The 20661-nt window shown below is 37.0% G+C and overlaps 1 protein-coding gene across 1 annotated transcript in view; it reads left to right on the top strand.

The window, feature by feature from the left end:
* The window catches only part of LOC104578392 (N-deacetylase and N-sulfotransferase 3), a 48891-nt gene that overhangs the window by 14541 nt on the left and 13689 nt on the right, over positions 1-20661 (top strand). Inside the window, exons 2-5 of the mRNA XM_088527683.1 lie at positions 2743-2830; positions 4122-4276; positions 9380-9565; positions 10441-10569. Of these exons, the coding sequence (XP_088383809.1) occupies positions 2743-2830; positions 4122-4276; positions 9380-9565; positions 10441-10569 (558 nt within the window). The remainder of the gene's footprint in view (positions 1-2742; positions 2831-4121; positions 4277-9379; positions 9566-10440; positions 10570-20661) is intronic.

Raw genomic sequence — 20661 nt, 5'->3', positions numbered from 1 at the left:
TTTTAACAGTTTGTTTTTAGAACATGAAAGATAAGTAAAATGTCAAGTCACCCAGAAAATAATCATAGACATGACAACTCAAATGTTAGTTTACTTGTACAAGAAATGCTTCACAGTGGGTCTGTACACTCTGCTTTGCAGAGTGGGTAGGACAGGTAAGCAGATACTTTAGGCTTTAGTTGATCCACTTCCAAACAACAGCACAAGATTATAACAGAACAACTGCCATTGATTTTATTTAAAAAAGCGGGGGGGGATGTGGGGAGGGATCTCTTTCAACATTTTCTAGAAGATGAATTCTAGATTTTCTTTGGAGTGTAATGTTATTCATGACAGAAAAAGTTTCATTTGGGTGATACAAGATGTGTCTTGCCACATCTATTTGGCCAAAATATAGGAAGTGAAAATGGAAAATCTAATAGCATTATCAAAGAAATAAATGGGCTTTTGGATATTCTTCTCCTTCTTGCTCTTTAGAATTGGAGAATTCTGACTCTTCTATCGACTGCAGAACTCTAGACTGCTAGAGAGATACCAGAAAGTATTCCTTCAAAGATGGGTTTCTCTACTGTTTAAAGTTTCTCTGTTTTCATTCTGGCTTTTTATCACTCAGACTAGACGGGAGCTGAGAAGTTGGGGAGTTGGCAGAAAGGTACTAGCCAAGACCTTCGGCTCAAAAAGCAGACATAGTTCTTTGCAGTTCAAATATTGATGCCTCATAGCAGTAAACACAACATAAAGAATATAAATATAACCTAGCCAGAGGCTACAAATAGTAGTTCTCCAGAAAGTTTTTTATTTTGGCAGATAGCTTTAAGGAAGTATATTTGACATTAACATTTTAAATCATAGGAATAATTAAGAGTCTTGTTATCAAACTGCACTGTTCATTTGGGGCATAAATTTTATTGTATCCTGAAGTCTGTGTTGCAGAATTCTGACCAGAGTGCATGTAGTTTTTGGCCTTAACCTTCTTTAAAGTCGTGCAGCACAGGATAATCCAATAATCTGTTTTTTTTTTTTTTTTTTTTTTTTTGCTGTGTTTCTGAAGAACCTACTTCACTGGCATGCATGCACCTCAGAATCATACTTTCTTCAGGACTTTCTAAATGCATGGATTTTTCTTCTAGTTCAGAGGGAAAGAACTTTGTTGTAGCCCTTCACGTCAGCTTGCTGTCAAGCTGTACTGAGGGTCTCTGTCATTTAAATATCTAAACCATTAATATAGTAAGTGTATTGCCAATTCATTTGCCTCCTACATTTTTAGCAGCGTATCTCAATAAAAAGACAAATTCCTCTGATTAATCCATTTCCACCAGCTCAGGGAAGATTTTAATAATAAACAGGTTGCAGGTTTGCCAACTTTCATCAGAAGTTTCCTCAGTGGTCTTTACTCTCATAACCTCTGCAAAAGTTCACTGTTGAAGATTTATTGCTGTATCACTTCAGAAGTCTCAAGCTTGTTTTCAATTATCTCCATTCTGTGTTTCATTTTACCTATTCCTTTATAAAATACATTGTCTGAAGGACATTTTTAGGTTTTCCTTTTGCAGTGAAAGAAGATAATCTTTGCTTTAGTAATACTGTCCCTCGAAAAACTTGCATTGCTCTCCTTGCTATAGCTGCATTACTGCAGAAGACAATAGGAGAGGCAAGTTAGTGGTAGAGGAACATGATGACCTTCCTGACCTATGTGGACCTTAAGGAAAAAAAAAGAGAAAAATGGTAATTCTTCTATAAGTTTAGCAAAGAGGACTGGACAGTGCGGTCCCACTCGAGGCCATGCTGTGCTCCCTTGTGGGAGCAGGGATCACGATGTGCAGTGTACAGTGTTGCAGATCTCAGGAGCCTGTTGTGCTCATAAATAAGCAACTAGCAAGGGCTCAGTCGAAGGCAGGTCATTTGGAGAAATGTATGGTCAGTGTCATTTTAGAGGAAGCTTTTTGTTCTTTTTCATATGTTTTGTTCTTGCCTTGTAAAGGTTTTGCTCCCACTGGAAAGCTAGCTTCCCTCAGTACACCTAAGAAACAGCGAGAGAGAACAGCAGCACCATGTGAGAGTTTGGGAGATAACTCTTCAAAGACAACTATAAATCTTGGGACAAATCGAGAAGAGCATATTGAAATTGAAGAGTGAAGCTGTATCTGATGAATGTTAATTTCTCTATTTCTTTCAACATGCTGTTTTTTTGTTTGTACTAATTGAGTCTGAGCACATTTACGCTGACAGCCAGTATGCTAACTGTCTGAGAGATGAGTCACAATTTTGGGGTAGCATTAAGTTCTTTAACACAGAATAGACTTCTTTTTTGGCCAGGAGTTTTTAAACGTGAATAAAATATCCTGTATGTGCTTGCACCTGATCTGGAGAAACGTAATCCTAATAAATAGATCCTACTCGCCTTAGTGAATGGGACCATCATGTGGGACACAAGAAGGCTGAATTACATTCCTGGCTGTGTCTCCGGTTTACGGAATAATCAGTGAAGGGTCTCCCTGGCATGTGTCTCTGATTCCTTGTATATAGCATGGTTTAAGGAGCAAAGCGTTATTTAATAGTGGCCATTTTTGCAAGGAAGACGATGCTTTCCTCTTGTCTTTAATCTTTAAATGATATCACTTCAGAGATGATACTATACAGAGAAAACACATGGAAATGTGTATAACTTTAAAAAATACTTATATTGTTAAATTACATTGCCAGATGTGGTTTTATATAATGTGATTTTTTTTTTCTTTTCAGGCCCTGCTTGACACTCAGAGTCTTTTGAGAGCTCAGATTACTAATTTTACTTTCAATTTGGGATTTTCTGGGAAATTTTATCACACAGGTAAAAATAAACAGTAAAATAACATTTGCTAGTGTTCTTTGTGCTATAGCAGGAATGAAGTAGGAATGATAGAGATTATATATCTTTATGTTGTTAAATGAAATGATATGGACTGAGGATCTGTGTAGAGAGAAGAGTTTCTTTTGTAGGACTATGGACTAGAACCAGGGTAATCGTCAAGGCTCTGGCTGGGGTCTGCCCTGCCAGCTAATTAGAGCCTGGCACTTCCTTTCTCCAAAGTGTTCCCAGGTGCTCCCAGGTACACAGCCTACATCTCTCTTATTGGATTATACAGGCTGAGGTGTAGATCTGAGCACTGTCATTGCTGTTGAATTATGCGAACAGTCTGTGAAGTGCTCTTGGCCCAGGTGAGCTTGTCCTCTCCAGAGATGTTCCAAGTGGGCAAGGGGCTCTTCCCAATAAGTGGGCAGGCTACAGCTCTCTTCTCTTGCTGGTGGGGGAAATGTATGAGCTTGGAAGTGGCCAGCTGGCTTGAAGTCAGAGAGCAGACCCTGTCACTGCCTTATTTACTGGTGTAGTTGTAGCGTGAGAGATCTAGAAGAACAGTGCAGCTCTAACACTGCTCTCTGGGCAATTTCTATTAATAAATCAACATCGCAGTTAGAAATTGCTGCAGGGTCTGTTCTGGGGCACCACATCATTAGGAACAGACAGAAAAGTACCTGAAAAGACAGGCCTGAGGTCTGAGCAATAAGCCAGTGAGCTCCAGCCAGCCGTTAAGTATCTTCAGAAGCGTAGGTTTTGACAACTGCTGAATAAGTCATACTCTGAATGGTAAAAATTAGCAAGGAGGAGAAAGTAAGTGTATTATGCATGGTATTTTGAAAAGGCTAGGGAATGAATATTTCCATAATCTGCAGGTAACATGAGAGGAGCTTTGCTTGAATTGAATTTGGGTAAGGAATAACAAAAGAGAATTATCAATGTTCTCATTTACCTTTTTACTAAACTGTCTTGTATGTAATTTCTCTTATTGTCTCTCTTAGCTGCTAATGCTACTAGTATAGTACAAGAATGAGAGGAAAGTGCAGTTCCACACATTCAAGGTGCCATGCACATGAGGCTCACAGTCCTTTACCTGCCTCTAATCACTTAAGTGAAAGGAATATGTACTTGGAAACCTTTAAAATCTTAGTATTCTAATCAGTCAAGCTTTATCAAGCTTTATTTATTTTATCAGGATTGCCTGCTTATAGGTTCAGACATTTGTAACAATATAATGAAAGTGCTGTGCTTCAGTTTGTTTTGTTTGTTTTTGTTTTGTTTTCAGGCATTGAGGAGGAAGATGAAGGTGATGACCTGTTGCTGAGGTCAGTAGATGAGTTTTGGTGGTTTCCCCATATGTGGAGTCACATGCAGCCTCACCTCTTCCACAATGAGTCGTCACTGGTGGAGCAGATGATCCTCAACAAAAAATTTGCCTTAGTGAGTAATATTTTTTCATTTTATTCTGAGTATAGATATTCAGAGGGCAAAATTTTTATTTTGTTTAAAAAAAAAAAAATCAATGCTTGCAGAATTTATTTTTGAATAAGCAAATGAAAAAAGTGGGGTTTTTTTTCAGTCGTTCTGCCTTGTGCTATGAAAATTCTGCTTCTGTGCAGTTTAAATTTCCTGCTTAGTTAAAGCTTTTTTCAAATTATTTTATAAAAACTATTGAAGGGAAAAAAATCTTTCATAGTAAAGAATGACCATATTTCAAAATAATTTTAAAATCTTCTTTTCCAATATTTTTCTAGATGAAATTTTGTTGAAATAATCCTCGGATTATTTGGATTTGATTTTTTTTATGAAAGAATAAATATTGCATCATAACTTTCAAATGAGTGTGTAAACACTGCATGTTGGGATTAATAAACTGTGCCATTTTTTCAAAGATACTTCTCCGCATTGGTACCCAGCAGTACCTCATATATTTCCTTTAAATTGACTTCTGGAAAACATTGCCTTTAATAATTATATATTCACAGCAAAGCTCTGAAAAGATGTGTGAATGAGACTGTAAGAATAAAATAAGAACAGATATTTAAGTCTGAGGATACTAGGGAAACAGGCTTACTCATTCTTTGACACCTAATTCTGTACAATGAAACCTACCCACAAATGTCATACATATTGCATTATGCTACTTGTTTGAAGAAATTAATTATGCTAATTTTAAACTATAATTGTAATCTACTGCAGAGTTGCTAACAACTGGCAAAATTGAGGGGCATCTCAGCATGAATATGGCCTTACTCTCTCCATCCCCTCAACCAGCCAAGTACGTAGATCACCCCACTAAACTTGACCTAATGCACTTGTAGAGAAGCAGGGCAGAATAGTTAAAGCTTGCTGGGTTTCGAATGTGATAGCACCAGAGCTATGTAAACCACCCACAGGGATCTGGAAGACAAAGTAGAGGGTGGTACAAAGCCCGTGCTCCAGAGTTTGCTGTTACAAATTTTTCTTAACTGTCTTTTAAATGAGCAAACTTTGCTGGAAACTTTATGATTAAAGTATGTGTTCTGAGTTTTTATCAGTGAGGGGTTTGACAAAAATCAGTGCATTGCTGCTAATGGTCATGTCTCAGCAAGTGTGAGAGGAAAGTATAGACCTAGAATATAGAATAAATAAATTTTCTGTTGAAAACAGTGCTTTGAATAAGTGTTTTTGAAGAGTGCTTTTCCCTACCAAAGAATTTACTGAATGTCTTGTAAACCCTAATTGTACTGAATATAGGCCAGCTCAACTTTTTTTTTTTCCATGAAAGAAGACATTCCAGTCAAAGTTAGAACCGTTAAAATTTAGAAATCCTCTGTTCAAACCTCCTTCAGTTCAGTGATTCTACGTATTGTCGCAATTTTCAATGAAAAATTAGTTCTTGGAATTCTCATGTGAGGAAAAAAGACCTAAAACATTCCCTGAAATCAGTCTACACTGAATAATCATTAAAATGTTATTAGAGTAACTTATGTTCCACCTTTTTCTAGGTAATTCCTATTTTCTTCACTGCTCTAAATTCTAAGATACCTTGTATCTCACTATCTCTCTAAGATACATTATAATAAACATTTTTAATGTCTGAGGCTGTGTATAAAATCATGCTCTTCATTTTATTTCATTTGCTTAAAGAGTTTAGAGCAATAAGAAAGATAAATATCCTGCTTTTTTTTTTTTTAAAGAGACTGATTTTGCAGAGGTGTTATCAACCTAAATGTGTACACAATGTCTGTGAAATGCTCAGCCTGAGAATTAGAGACTATGAAGAGACACTAATACATGGAAGATGATAGACTAATAATTAGAAAGAAGGATTTAATTACATCATACTTTTCATACTGATTTTCCTAAAACTTGGGGAGAAACATAGAATTCAGACATTTGTTTAGAAATCAATGAAAAGATAATATGGGACTTCTTACATGTTCTGGAAAGATTATTCTTTCTGATGTTTATGCAGGCTCGAGTGAAGTAGAAATGATTAAGATAAAAGGAGCTGAAATATCTGTAACAGAATTAAACAGTGTAAAACTGTGTAACTGATGGCGCATCCATTCTTTATCTCCACCTACACTAAAACCAATGGGCCAGACTTCACTCCTTCCAACTTTGGCACCTTACACTGCAGCACAGCCAGCTGCAAACGAGCAGGTTACCTATTTTACAGATAGACCATAATTAATGATGGAGTATATGAGTCTTATCAGAGAGCAATAAGGCATTCTGAGAACTCCAAAGGCTACACCAAAAGCAGGATGATAAAATCTTATGCCCCGTTATATATTCCAAGGGTGTCATAAATTGTCAAGGAAAATATAATCTCACTTGTGTTGTAAATTTGTTAAAAATTGCAATTCTTAAATGAGATTAAACCATGGCTGTCTGTTACACACTCCACTGCATTCAGGTTCAGAGTAGCCCTTAAGTGGTGTGGGGGCTTTCTTTCATTGCGCACTTCACATCTATGGCATCCTATTCCTTGTGTTCTTCCAGTGCAGAAGCAAATGCTGCTTTTTGTAAGCTTTCTTTGTTCTGAGTTGTTAGTAAAGTTGTCAGGTTGTTTATAAATAATGTCTAATATTGAATCTTGCTTATTTAAGCATATAGCAAATGACATAAATCAAGGATCCCCTGTTGTATCCTCATCGGTGCATATGTGATACTTGCCCACGTATGGATACAAAAACATGCAATTTTCACCCTCTATGCACCTAATGGTTCTTGTGGCACGAGGGGGATGAAATACTGCAGTAAGGAAGATGTAGTGGCTTAGTTTAGGTTGAAGATGTTTTCTTTTAAAAAGTAGGATTTCTGGAATGAAATCTACAGAAAAAATCAAGAGAATCACTCTATTCTAGAGAGCAAAGCATGGCCCACTATTATATTATTAAATGATTGAAAGTATTGGGAAAAAAAAATCCTTGCAGTACCTGGGAAGGAAGGAGTTGGAGCTATTCAGGTTTTGATAGCAAAACTCCTAAATACCCACAACACAGCACTGTTTGCTTTCTGCATTTGTTGCTTTTAAAATGCGATTGGCTCTATTTGAAGACTCTCAAGGTTGGGGTACAACGTGACTGGAAATGCAGTGGTGCAATACATGTGATTTAAAGTATTTCATGCTTTTGTGTAGAGCACTTTGGTGCTTAAATTATTGTATCTGCTTGTACATGGCTAAGGCGGTAGCAGTTTGTTATGCAGGTCACATTCATTGTATATGTCTTATTTATTGCTGTAATATGGACTTCCATGCAATGAGCTGCTAGCACATCATTTTTGAGTAAATAGAAAAAAAACCAGAGTATTAGAGAGCTTTAGTGTCAAAAAACAAACTAGATGTCTTATGCTAAAGGACCTAAACCTGTAGAAAGAGAAAAGCAATATGGCCATATTGCTCCTATGTGAATTCTGCAAAGAGTGTATTTATATTTTTGTTTCTTGAGAATTAGAGGACTCAGAATATTAGCAAGCCTTTCACTGTCGTATCAAAATTTGAATCTGAGAGGACTTAGCAGCAGCCCAAACCAGTTACTGTAACATAGCTAATTGTGGCCTGAGTGGGTGAGAGTGCAGGTCCCCTCCTGGTGCATGAGGCTCTGCAGATCTTTGTATCAATCTCAGCCAGAGCTGAGCCAGAGTGCATTATTACAGAAATCAAGTGAGCATTTTACTTCCAGAACTGGTCCTACCTTCAGGTTATTAGCAAATAAATCACCGAGTGGCAGTGTGGGTTTTCTTCCACACTCTGACTAGTGTGTGGGTTCGGTTCAGTGTCCTCACAGTGCGTCTTTAGCACCTCCTACAGAGCTAACTTCCTGCTCAGTTTTTCCTACTGGTCAGAAAGATTTCTTTCATTCCTCCCTCAGCTCCCTTTATGATAAACCTCTTATGTAAGATCTGAGAAAAGTCCCATATTTTGTAGCATACCACTTTTCAAAGAGTCTATCCTATTATCCTTGTCATTGCTCTCTTGATCAGCCTAATAAAGTCCAGTATGTTAAATTCTAGAAAATATGAAGAAAGAGGATTTTACCAATGTCATGCCCCCATTTGTTCTTTGAGATACAACTTTCTGGCTTTTTGATGTTCCTTGCTAACTAGCTTGTTTGAAGGAAGAGACTCAGTGTATGAACCGCCTCTCATCTTCGCACATGAAGTATAATTAACAAATATGATGAAGACGACTATACAAATGCAAACAATATGAAGAACTTGTAAACGGTGTTCAAAGGTTGTGCAAAGGCAATCTGCCTAAATCATCTCAATGCAATGAAAGGATTTACATTGTGTGAACGTAACGTCTTGCAGGCAAAGAGTGTATTTTGCTAATCAGACATCACGGAAAGATTTGCAGTATACTGTTTTTTTTTGAAAAGTAACCTGAAAGGAAGGAGAAAAGGTGTCAAAATTCATAAAAACACTTCACAGAAACTAGAAACTGGAAAGGAAATATATTGAATGTCACGAGAAAGTTATATCAGCAGGGTCAATATATAAGCAAGATGGATAATAGAGGTCTGCAAAAATAAGAAATACAAAATGTTTTATAACATCTGCATATTATCCTCAGCATTTTACAAGTGGTTAGTTTTTCTTTTTTTTTTTTTTTTAATGATTCTGTAAAATGGTTAAACTGCCTTTTGAACATGTTTTTATGCAGCTACTGGACTTGAGGGGAAATGCAATGATTTTCAAATAAGAACCCAAGTACTTCTGTTGGTGCATCTAAGGGAAATTACTTTTTTGTGACTCCAGCTGCCAATGTTAGTCTTTATGTTGAATAAATGCGAGTGACTTTCTCTATAAATTCTTAGGCTGTGAACAAAGTCTTCTCAGGATCTTGAAAAGGTGCAACTTTCCTTAGGTATTGATTGAAGAAACCAGCTAAAATATTGATATCACTCTTACATATGTACTCATAAAAATATTTGTTAAACAGGTTTAACCTGTTTAACCTGCGTTTAAATACTGTTCTTGATCTCTCCTGAGATGCTGAAACATGAAGCTTTTTAAATTTTCTAAAGCAGTCTTCTGTTTATGCTTTAGGAGCATGGTATTCCAACTGACATGGGCTATGCAGTGGCTCCGCACCATTCTGGAGTCTATCCAGTACATGTTCAGCTTTACGATGCCTGGAAGAAGGTCTGGAATATCCGAGTTACCAGCACAGAAGAATACCCACATTTGAAGCCTGCGAGGTACAGGCGGGGCTTCATCCACAAAAATATCATGGTGAGTTGTATTTAGGATGTTTGTATTACAACTGCTCTAACATTTTATGAATGATATATTTTTAAGCAGAAAACTGCAATATCCTAAAAGTTCACACTGAGAGAAGCATGTATTGCTGTGTGTATTGCTTGACATCATTTTGTGGTGAAAAGTACAGACATAATTAAAGTGATGCCCTCTGCAGTGAATTATTTTTTGAAATTAATAGAAAATACCTAATTGCATTTATTCTTATTCAGAGGACTTGTGCTTAGCAAATATTTTAAAATGTATGTTTTAGAAAGTGCTACTTTCTGTTGCAGCCGTATGACAAAACTAGCAGAGCTGAATGAGAACAACCCAGTGTCTCCTATGATGTGAACATCATTAGCAAAAATCATCACTTCTCAACATACAGTTATTATTGGTGGTGATGCCAAACCAAAATAAAGACTTTCAAATTCCAGGTTAAATTACAGTAAAGATATTTTTAAAATAAAAAGTGGAATATATAAATATAAACATACCAATGATATTTCAGGTCACTTTTCAAATCCTTCAAAAATTCAGAAAGTTTTGATGACCAGGTCGCAAAAGATGATATTAGGTTTTCCAATTTCAAACAAAATGTGATGAATTTTTGGACATTATAGGTTCATTGCTAATAAAAATCTTGTTTCTTTCAATAGGCACTATTTATTGATCTGCTGGTATATTAATTTTGCTAGGCCCTTATTAACTTTTAGTGAAGTTGTAATGGCTAATCTACACAGCAATAAGGGAATATGACCATTTATGTGTTATTTACCTGGAATTTGTTATCTCATTGTAAGTATGGACATTTTTTGTTATGCAATTTTCTCTTCAACACTCCCCCCTCCATTTTTAAACCCCAGGTGCTTCCAAGGCAAACTTGTGGCTTATTCACCCACACAATTTTCTATAAGGAATATCCTGGAGGCCCAAAGGAACTAGACAAAAGTATCCAAGGAGGAGAGTTGTTCTTCACAGTAGTTCTCAATCCAGTAAGTACTACTTAGTAATTTTGAAACAGGGTGATTTACTGAATGCTTCAAGGCAATTCAGTTAGGTCTTCCAGTACTGATCAGTCACAGAATGAGCTTTTCTACTTTTTCAGTTAATGTATTTAAGATAGCAGCTGCTATGTTTTATTTTTCTTTGTTCTCACAGACTAGACATAGCAAATTTAGGAAATAAAAACTTTGCTTCCTCAGCACACTAGACAGCAGTAGTCGCAGTCCTAACTTTGGTGGTACATATTATGTCAGTCAAGGTGCATTAACAGAAGTGAGATCTGAAGAACTCTTTAGCTAGAGGGTATTGGTACAATGCTAATGCTTTGGCAACGTATGGATCTTAGCTAACAGTTTACAGCGCAACAGATTAGGCTGGGGGGAAAATATGTAATAGCAATATTTTGAGTCAGGACATAAAATGTATTCCCTACTGGAAACACAGCCACCCCTTAGCCAAAAACTACTTTACTACCTCATGAGAACAGTGAAACAGCAAGACTAAATATGGTTGCCTTAGGCATAAGCCTTTCAGATTAAGACAGTGAAGAGAAAGGAAGAGAAACAAGCAGAGAAAATCATGATTATTGATTAAAGTAATAGAAATTTCAGCATACCAGCCTAACATCCTTCAATATGAGGAGTAACTTTTTATATATTGTTACGTGATCTTGGATTTATGCATTACAATTAAGATTGTACAGTTATGTAGTTCTGAGAAATATGATATCCCAAATACAATACAAGGTAAAAGAAACTAAATAAGGGTGTTTTTTTCCTTTCTTTCTGTCTTTCTGTCTGTCTGCTGCAAACGAATATCAGGCGAAAACTGCCCAGGACAGAATGTTGTAATTCTTTTAATGAGTGCCTTTGAAAAGATGATGCATTGGATACTGGCAAATATTTGCCAGTAAACAGTTTCTAAACATGTGTTATCCTAGCATGCTGTGTGTTTAAAGATGCAGTGCACCATATGTATTTTTTATAGTATTACATGTATTCACACCATAAATTAAAAGTCAGATTTAGGCATAGAGTGACATTAAAAATGAAAGCTAAGTGGTGTTGGGCATTTGTCTAATTGCAAAGTGGCATAATGTATTTCATGAGCTTTCCAGTGTGTTCATTAAAATTGCTGGAATTTGGAAAAATTACTCGATATTTGCTGCCTTTCAGAGGAAGCTGCCTTTCAGATTTTCGCTTACGGACTCTCTAAAACATCACTTACCACTGATGCAAAACTTAGGAGGAGGAAATATTACCTAGGATTCATTATAGTATCAGTTATATAATATTCTCGAAGAAAAATATGTAGTTCCCCAAACTGGAAAACATGGATGCAAATTAAATCTAAATCCTAACAGAGGTCTTTCTTACATGTGTTAATTGAGCCTGGATCAATAGCAGTAAGTGAATGTAATTTCTGGTCTGTAAGTTATTAGACTAAAGCTGTAGGGGACGAGTACCCCACACTGAATTGAACAGCCATCAGAATATAGCCCAGCTTTTCTATGTGGTCTGGTTGCATAACGATAGCTTTTTGCTAGAGGGGCTCTGCTTCCCATAGTTGTCAGATCAACCACAAGCTGTGGAATAAACCACAGAAAAACAAAGAACGGCGTGTGAATCTGTGAGCTTTTGACATGAGAACCGGTATTATTGCTGTTTTCCCAGGGCATCCTCTAGTCAGAGGTCCTGCAGGTAAGAAAAGTGTTGCGCTGCACAGGAAATGCTGCTCTGTGAACCATTTCAGATAGCTGTAATTTATATGGGAAGTAAGAGTTGGTGTGCTGGAGTGGCTAGTCTTGTGGTCAAGATACCTCTGTTTTTATTTGGAGTGCATTTATATTCCCACACTGGTGGTTAGTGGCTGTAAACTGATGTTAGCAGCTATGCCCACCCTTAGGCAAGATTGTACCATATTAGGAACTTGCACATGCACACAAAAAGAAACCTCATCAAACCTTACAGCAGGCCTGTGTTATTAGTACATTATCGGTTGGATAATTAAGTTGCAGAGGGGCTCTGTGACTTGCACAAATTCAGCCAAGGAAGTCTAAAGCAAAGCCAAAAAGAGAAACATAAGCTGCAGAACTCATTAACTCATTAACATGCACGTGGCAACTGTGACTAATGTCTTGGCGAGTAGCTTTACATTTTAAGATAATACATAAACAAAAAGCCTATACAAACTTCATCATTCCAAGAAAAATATCAGTTGTGACTGGAATAGGAGTCTGCTTAGAGAAGTACTGCGTATTTCAGCACTTTCTGCCATGATGTGTGTGTGCTCCCAACTATTCAAGATTAAGTGTTAGAGCCGCTATTGTCAGATGAACATTGAAATTCACAGAGAGCTCAGAAAAGTAAAGGATTACGCTCCTGTCCCGCAAGGCTGATGGAGCCTGCAGAGCAAGAGGCAAAGGTGTTGAACACCCCCTGTTCGACTCGAGGCCAAGTGGCCAGCAACCCGCATGGACACCAGAATGGTACTTCAGCTTCCATGCTATGCAGACAGTAGGAAAATGAGTTCACTGTTCTTTGAAGTAATTTGCTTTTTAATTAAGCTAAATTCATTAGCATTATTACAGACAGCATGATATGTCCCAGGAATGAAAGAGAAGTATTTACGTCTGTGGCTTTGTGTGTTTGGATACTAATCAATAACCAAAACTTGAGGATCTGCACACTTTGCACAGTAAGGTCAGTGGGAATTTCTCACTGATATCGCACTGTCCTATAGTGGCATAGTGTGAGTTATGAATATGGAATACAAATGTATGCGTTTTATCCTTCAGTGCATTAAGAGACGGTGAAAGGAATGGAGTGGATAATAACACAGAGCGGTGTATAATAAAGTTGTGTACATCCATTGTACAAGCTCATCTAGAACACCGTGCAGTCTCAAGCTTATGTGTAAAACTGGAAGCAATTGACTAACAAGTCAGCTAGGAAGCTGACTAGGAACTGTATAGTGTAAGCTGTAAGTAACCTTAAAGAAATAAGCAAAAAGTCTGTTCTGAAGAGAAATCAGAATGATCAAGCTTTGAAAAGAGATGAAAATGGGAAACAACTATGAAACTGCATGAAGAACATAGAAGAGGAACTTTTGTTATCTGTCTTGAAAAAGAAGACCAGAGGACAGCCAATAAATGAAGCTAAAAATTTTAAATGGTGTCAGAATCTTACTCCCAGATAGTCAAAATCAATAATTTATCAAGATTTGAACTAGAGATTCAAACTTAGTTGAATATTCATGTCCGTAGCCGTTGATAAAACATGGATTTAGTTTAAATTCATATACTCTTTGTAACCCTTAAGAAGAGGGGAGGCTTTCATAGAGGATTATTTTTCACACATCTCCCAGCTGCAGAGTTTCCTGTGCTTGTCTCTTAAACATTTGATGCCATCTGTTTCCGTAGACATCATGCTACCCTAGAAGAACAGGCTAAATTCAGAACAGACTTGCTATATTCCTATTTATATGAAGGGTTTTTTTGTATGCAAAAGCTTACTCTTTTTTTTAAATGCTAAGTTTCAACAACAAAAAAATCATATTTATGAAGCAAACCCACAATATTAAATGGGGTCAATCCTGCTCACTTTATACCAATTCTTTAAATTCTTCAAAGTCCAGGTAATCTAGTAATCACTCTTCTTCGTATAAAAATGCAAATTTAATGAGGGACAAAATTTATGCCTCTCTTTTCCCACTGACACCAGTAAAGGTTGAGCTGTCTCAGTTCACCTTTGCTGAAGGTGTTCATAATCCACTTTTAGATGAATGTATAAAACCCAAAAAGAAAAGTTCATGAAAATTTTCCATACCTTTTCTACCTGCAAGAAAGACAAACAGAACAAAACACAATAATAGTATTATGCGCACTTACATGCACTTCCTTACAAGCTGCAGTGGGTCTGTAGATCTAAAGAAAAGGGAAAATGCCCTGTGGAGAGGAGGTCGGGAAAGCCTTGAGATGGTTGACAGCCCAACAATGTAACTAATGCGTAGCCAGCTATGTGTTCTACATATGGTTACAGCAGTCCTGATCAAGAGGGAAGACTGTTAACAGTTTGGGCTTTGTTTCTGATTGATCTGAAAATAATTGCAATCTTTATATGCATTGTTCTAATTATTATTTTCCTCTAATTTTCACCGCTCCCCAGATACAGTAAGTAGAACTGTTATTAAGGTAATTGACTTGTAGCAAGGGAGAAATTATCTCCTTTAGCACTAAAAATGAGAGAATTTATATGAGTATCAGCAGAACCTACTGTATCTCAACATGGTTCCCTGAACAAGATGTGCAGTCAGGCTTCGGAACTGCAGAGAAAAATCAAAGGCATTCAGGCTCAATTTTTCCTTTTCTGTCTGTCATATTTAGTGATGAGATGTCTCTCTGGTGATGAGAGACCACAAAGATAACAAAGGTGTTGAAAAGAATACTGATGTGCTGGGGTCCTTCCAGCTGTACTGCAAGTAGCTCCTTAGGGAGCACAGCCTGAGCTCTCATGAAAACTGCTCCCTTTGACAGGCTTCACCCACTCCAGGGGTCAGTGAGAAAGGCAAATTTAATCTCTTCCCCATCCCTTCATACCCACTTTAGGAATTCTTGGGAACCAAAGCAGTAGTTTGGGGAGTTTCCGTGAAGTCGGGGAAAGAACAAAACAATTTTGCCTGGCATTTTGACTGACTGCAGAAGGCAAGTATTCCTTGCATTTCTAGCTGTTCTTCAAAGCCTTCCTATAAAAAGCAGATGGAATCAAGTATTCTGTGGATGGAACAGACAAAATTTAGAAAAATTAAATGGGCAAGCAGCAAGGAAGGGCTGAGGAAGAGCCTGAATTAGCTGTCTAGAGATGATTCCTTAGAACACAAGTACAATAAGCACAGTTATAGGCAGTAAGAAAACTTTGCCACCTTTTTTTTTTACAGAGCTTTTTCAGTCAATAATTTTTCTTGTACAGCCCTGTAAATAAGTTTTAAATTCACCATTGCTGACTAGGAAATGGAGTCACAAGGATGATGAGCAATTTGTGAAGAGTCCCAAAAAAAAGTGTGCCAAAGCTGAAAATCAACTCCAATTTCCTGATTGTCAGATTAATAATTCCACACTGCACCAAATATGTCATTTTGTTTGATTTTATAGATTTTTCCCTGTCTCCAGTGTATCTATAGTGCAGAGAGTGCTATGTAAATCAAATGTAGCTAGTTGCCTTGCTGTCTTTTCAAGTGGACAGATCCATGGCACCTATGAAACTAGCAGTGCAGCCTGACAAAACCAAAAGACGAGGTGCAAGTTGGAGCCTGTGTGTTGTGAAGTTGAACATCGGTCCCTAGCAGCATACAGGTCTAAAAGGAATATATCTCAACCTGTTAAAAACATGTAGTCAAGCAGAGGCTGCAACCCAATCGGTTATTCTGCCACTTTGTCAGTCAGATGGAGCAAAAGCAGCCGCTATGGGATCTCTGAGTACCTGACACAAAACTCTTCTGAGTAATATGGAGACAATATCAGAACTGCAGACAGTTCTGCCTCTGCCTAATTAATTGGAATATAAGTGGGCTGAGAGTGAGATATACTCTTGTAGTCTGTAAACATTTGTTCAGTAGCTAAAATAACAGTAATATAGTAAATTGGTAATGCATCTGCTCCTAACGCCTACTAGAGATCACCTAGTTGGTTGTCAGTCATAATTTTACTTTGAAGTGCTGTGCTTAACTCCTTTGTGTTGGAAGGCCTCAGTGCTGCCTTGCAATGTTGCACAGATTTGATGGTGACACTGTGTTCATGACAAAGTGCCATAATTATTGGTTTAATAATACAAAAATGTAAGCTAGTTCAAGTCGGTTTGCCTGTATTAGGTTTATATATGGTAGTGAAATGAACTATGCCTAGTCCATAAGAAATTGACTTTATTTTTATAAAATTATTTTTATTACACTTATTTTTGTTACCAAGTCTCAGCTCTCCTTGACCTTCTTGATGCTTTTCAAAGAGGCTCCAGAAACCCTCTGAAAAAGGAGTCTTCTCTCTGTCTAACCTCTTGTGTTAATAGCTTACCATTAGGCCTTGACAGTGTTTATTATTACTTTTTGCTAATTACTATTACGGCTTTATCAGCTAAAACAAAATCAAAAAGTGATCAGTATTTATTAAAATGCTGGCCCTTACCCAATAGTATCCATCACTAGAAGCTGAGTAATTTGCTGCATTTTTTCATGTAAATTGTTTGTCGAATATGTTTTGGTTTCTCTGTTCTTGACACGTAAGTTAGATCATGCCAGATCATCTTTTCCTGATTTCATGTGTGACTTAATAGCAGCAACTCGGTTTTGGTTTTTAGTGTGATTAATTGACCTAAAAGCTATTGCTTCTAATGGGGAAGCGTTTGTGTAGCAGGGAAATGCACAACACAGCATTCAAAAGAAAAAAGCTGTTTCTCTTGAATGCTTGCCCTTGTTCTCCTGTGTCACTTCAGTACTAGTCAGAATCCCAAATATAATCCAGGACTGGGAAGGAGAGCAGAACAGAAATAGCCCTTTGCCCTTTCATTTGGGGGAAGAAGGACTACAGAGAGGCAGAGAAGAAGCTTGAACGGAGCTGATTGTGCAGCTGCCTAGAAGACTGTGGGAAAGCACCAGCAGAGGAGCAGAGGAAAGCACCATTGCTCCTCCGACCTGAAGAAGGGTCGGAGCAAGACAGATGCTGCTGCCCAGAGGCCAGGTTTAGTCTCAAAGCATCATTTTAAAAATTGTCTGCATTCCGTTTCAGTCCCTTCATGAAAGATATTAAATTCTGTGGAGAGTGTGCACTGAAATGTAACCAGCATGATATTTTGTATGGAGAAGAGCTAAAAAGGGTGATTCTATTGTACTGAGATAGAGGAAATGCAAAGATGCCCTGAAAGAAAAGCTTGGAATTGTTTTTGAAAGAAAGCTTGAAATAATAAAGTCAATAGGTGCTTTTTAACTGAAAGACGCAAGCTAAAATGTTTGCTAAATAAACATAAATCTATTCACAGCTGTTTCCTTTTAGGGGGAGAGATTAAAAAAAAAAAAGTATGAAGCTCTATATCACATGGCATGGACCAGAAGTGGAAGTTTATTGAACAAATAGTGTGATTTACTAGATTTAGTCTTCTGAGATGCCCACAAAGAATTCATTTTGTATCTCCTGATCTGCGGTTTTAAGAGAACAAATATTTAAGAGCAAAGGATGGTAATTATTAGCTGGCATTGGGAAAAATAATCGTTCCTATTAAATGTAACTTGTTTACATAAAATGTGGAATATGGTAATGAGAGAACAAAAACCAAAAATAGTAATTTTGCTTTTAGTATTAGTTTTTCTAGGTGCGAGACTGCACACCCGTGGATGGAAATGCAAAGATAAGAGGCGTTTCCACCCTTACTTACATTGCTGTACAAACCAATAGATACTCTTCTGTGCAGGCTAGTGGGAAAGAAGTAGCTTGCCACCATCGCCTGCGTTTCAGGCAGCACCAAAGGGAAAGCCATCAACGTGGCAGATGCACCTCATTTTTGCCTTGTAGGCAGGGACATGGGTGCTCAGCTTACATGTCACTCCATGGGCACAAAGCTGCCTGCACAACTTCTCTGCAGGCAACTGCCCCGCACACTGGCATTGCAGGCTCTAAGATGCCACACGTAGGAGTCCCTGGTGCAGGAAGTGTTCCAGGGCCATTAGAAGATAAAGGTAAATATGGCCATCACCATGGCCGTATATAGCTTCATATTCCAGCTAGTTATTGCTCAGGTCTGTTATAAAAACCTTTTGCAGCTGAAAACAAGGGGCAATAGTTTTCAGGCTACCCTAGCCTATGTAGGGGTCTGACCCACTGAGGCCAAAGCATGGAGGAAAAAGTCACTGGTGCCAGGCATCAGACCTGCTTAAATATACCCTAGGTCAGCAATGCTTCTTTTTCTGTGAAATGCAAGATTAAATAGTTGTTTGCTAATTTTATACAAATTTACTAGGAGTTTGTTCATACAGAATCAGCATGAGAGGAAAATTTATTGTACAAGTATTCCTGAAAGGTAGTCCCAACTGATCTGTAATATTTTTGATGTTTTATAGAGTAGTAGTGGAGACAATTTCAGCCCTATAAAATTATATATAAGGTTGTCCGTTCGATATAACTAAATATGACTTCTTTACAAGATTGTCATTTGTGTTTTCAATTAGCATTTGATGATCTTTATGTTGTAAACAATTACCCATAAAGTATTCGATGCATAAAAAGAACTTTATAAAGAGAATGAAGTTTCTGATATTTTTCCCTTTACTGACATAGTTTCATATGCTAGAAACGATATATGACGATGCATCCGTTCAATTTTTTTAGCCTCTAATTATAATATCCTCAAAACTTACAGTGATATTCCCATTAGGGAAAGAATAATAATACTTTTCTCTGTATTTAATTTAATTTAAAATTCTCTTCCTTTTTCTTGCACTGTAGTGCTAAAGTTGCTGTCAGGTAAGGGATTGCCAGGAGGTGAATAGGCTGAAATATCAGAGGTCAACCCAGATGTAAGAAAGAGAGAAATTGTCAAGAAAGCAAGTTAAATTTTTGTGGAAATGCTGCAGTTGTGTCTTTGAGAAAAATTAGTCCCATTGCTGGCTGCTCATGTGTTGAGAAGCAAAATGAAAAAGCAGACTTGAAAAGGTTCTATATTTGGCAAACATTTTTTTTAATTAGTAATAGCCTAAAGGGAGTATTTAAAAAAAAAAAAAAAAAGGCGTTTTACATGAGCCAGGCAAAATGAAGTCCTCACCTTACTTTGGAAGCTAAGAGGTATCACCAGAAGACACTTCCTGATAAAATGTTTACTCACTGCATATACTGTGTGATGTTGCAGTTAGGTAGTGAAAATAAAGCTTTCGTAGCTCTTGAGCCTCTATATCGTAGGCAGCCAGTGCTTTAAATGCTCTGAAAAAAAAAAAAAAAAAAAAAGGATACAATTATACATAATTTTTCTTGCTTTTTTCTTTTTTAAACTAAAGGTGGAATTTCTTTATGAAAGGATAACTTTAGTTCCTGAACTGATTTCAGAACTATGGTTGTGATAAACCTTTTTACCTTAAGATAACTTACTGCAAGTTTCACTTGAAGTAGGAGTTGCCCATTGATGGCATTGGCAGATTTATAAAAAGGGTCATGTTTCTTTTTTGTTTTTTTGTTTGTTTTGTTTTTTTTTATAATGGAAATTCGTTTTCAGAGCCATATTCCCCAAATTCATTTCCATATTTTTTATATTAAAGAAAAACTAACTTGAGGAGGAAATCACTTACAAATAGGCAAAAACCTGCAGGTTTTGGTAAAAGAACTCATTATTTCATCAGTAAAAAATTACTTCAAAACATCATTTAGCAAAACAGAGATCTCTGTCTTCAGCCCTTAGTCAATCCCGGAATTACCATTCTTAAGGTCAGTGTATTCCATCTCCTCTCATCAGTATGTTTTATGTGCATGTTTTATGTGCACCCAAATATTCTCAGTTCTGGTAAGAAACTATTGGGATATTGAGCTTTGTTTTTTTTTTTTTTTTTTTTTTTGGCAAGGGGGGGTGTACCTTTTAAGTACAAGGTGCAGTTCCTTGAGTTCCTTTTTTAATGTTTCTGCCTATAGCTTGACCGTCTTCCCAGTTCTTGTAGAATAATTTTGTAAAAGATTTTAATGCTACAGGATTTTGATGTATTGCCCTTTGAATTAGTCTATTATTTAGAAGGTTGCCTGTCACACCCCTGTGTCTATATGATATTATTACTGTCTAGATTATTTCTCAGCGTTTTGGGAGTTGAGTTACTTATCCTATAAAACTTACAGCTGGAACAACAAGATGTGAATCATCATAATAGAGATCAGATATCTTCCTGTCTTATGCCTAATTTTCTCCTCTGATAAAACATAATTCACATTTTTAATGTTTGTTTTTATTCCTTGTTATATATGTATTTCATGTCAAATGAAATTGTTGGTGCTATTTTTGTTGTATTCTCTATTAAGTGAATTTACATAAAGGATATGTAAATATCGTACAACCCCAGGTCAGGAT

This window comes from Tinamus guttatus, unplaced genomic scaffold (assembly GCF_059628265.1).
Source record: "Tinamus guttatus ecotype Peru unplaced genomic scaffold, ASM5962826v1 Tinamus_guttatus_pri_ptg000288l, whole genome shotgun sequence".
NCBI classification, from domain to species: domain Eukaryota; kingdom Metazoa; phylum Chordata; class Aves; order Tinamiformes; family Tinamidae; genus Tinamus; species Tinamus guttatus.
Note: the sequence above shows the minus strand (reverse complement) of the source record. Positions and strands in the feature narration are given on the sequence as shown.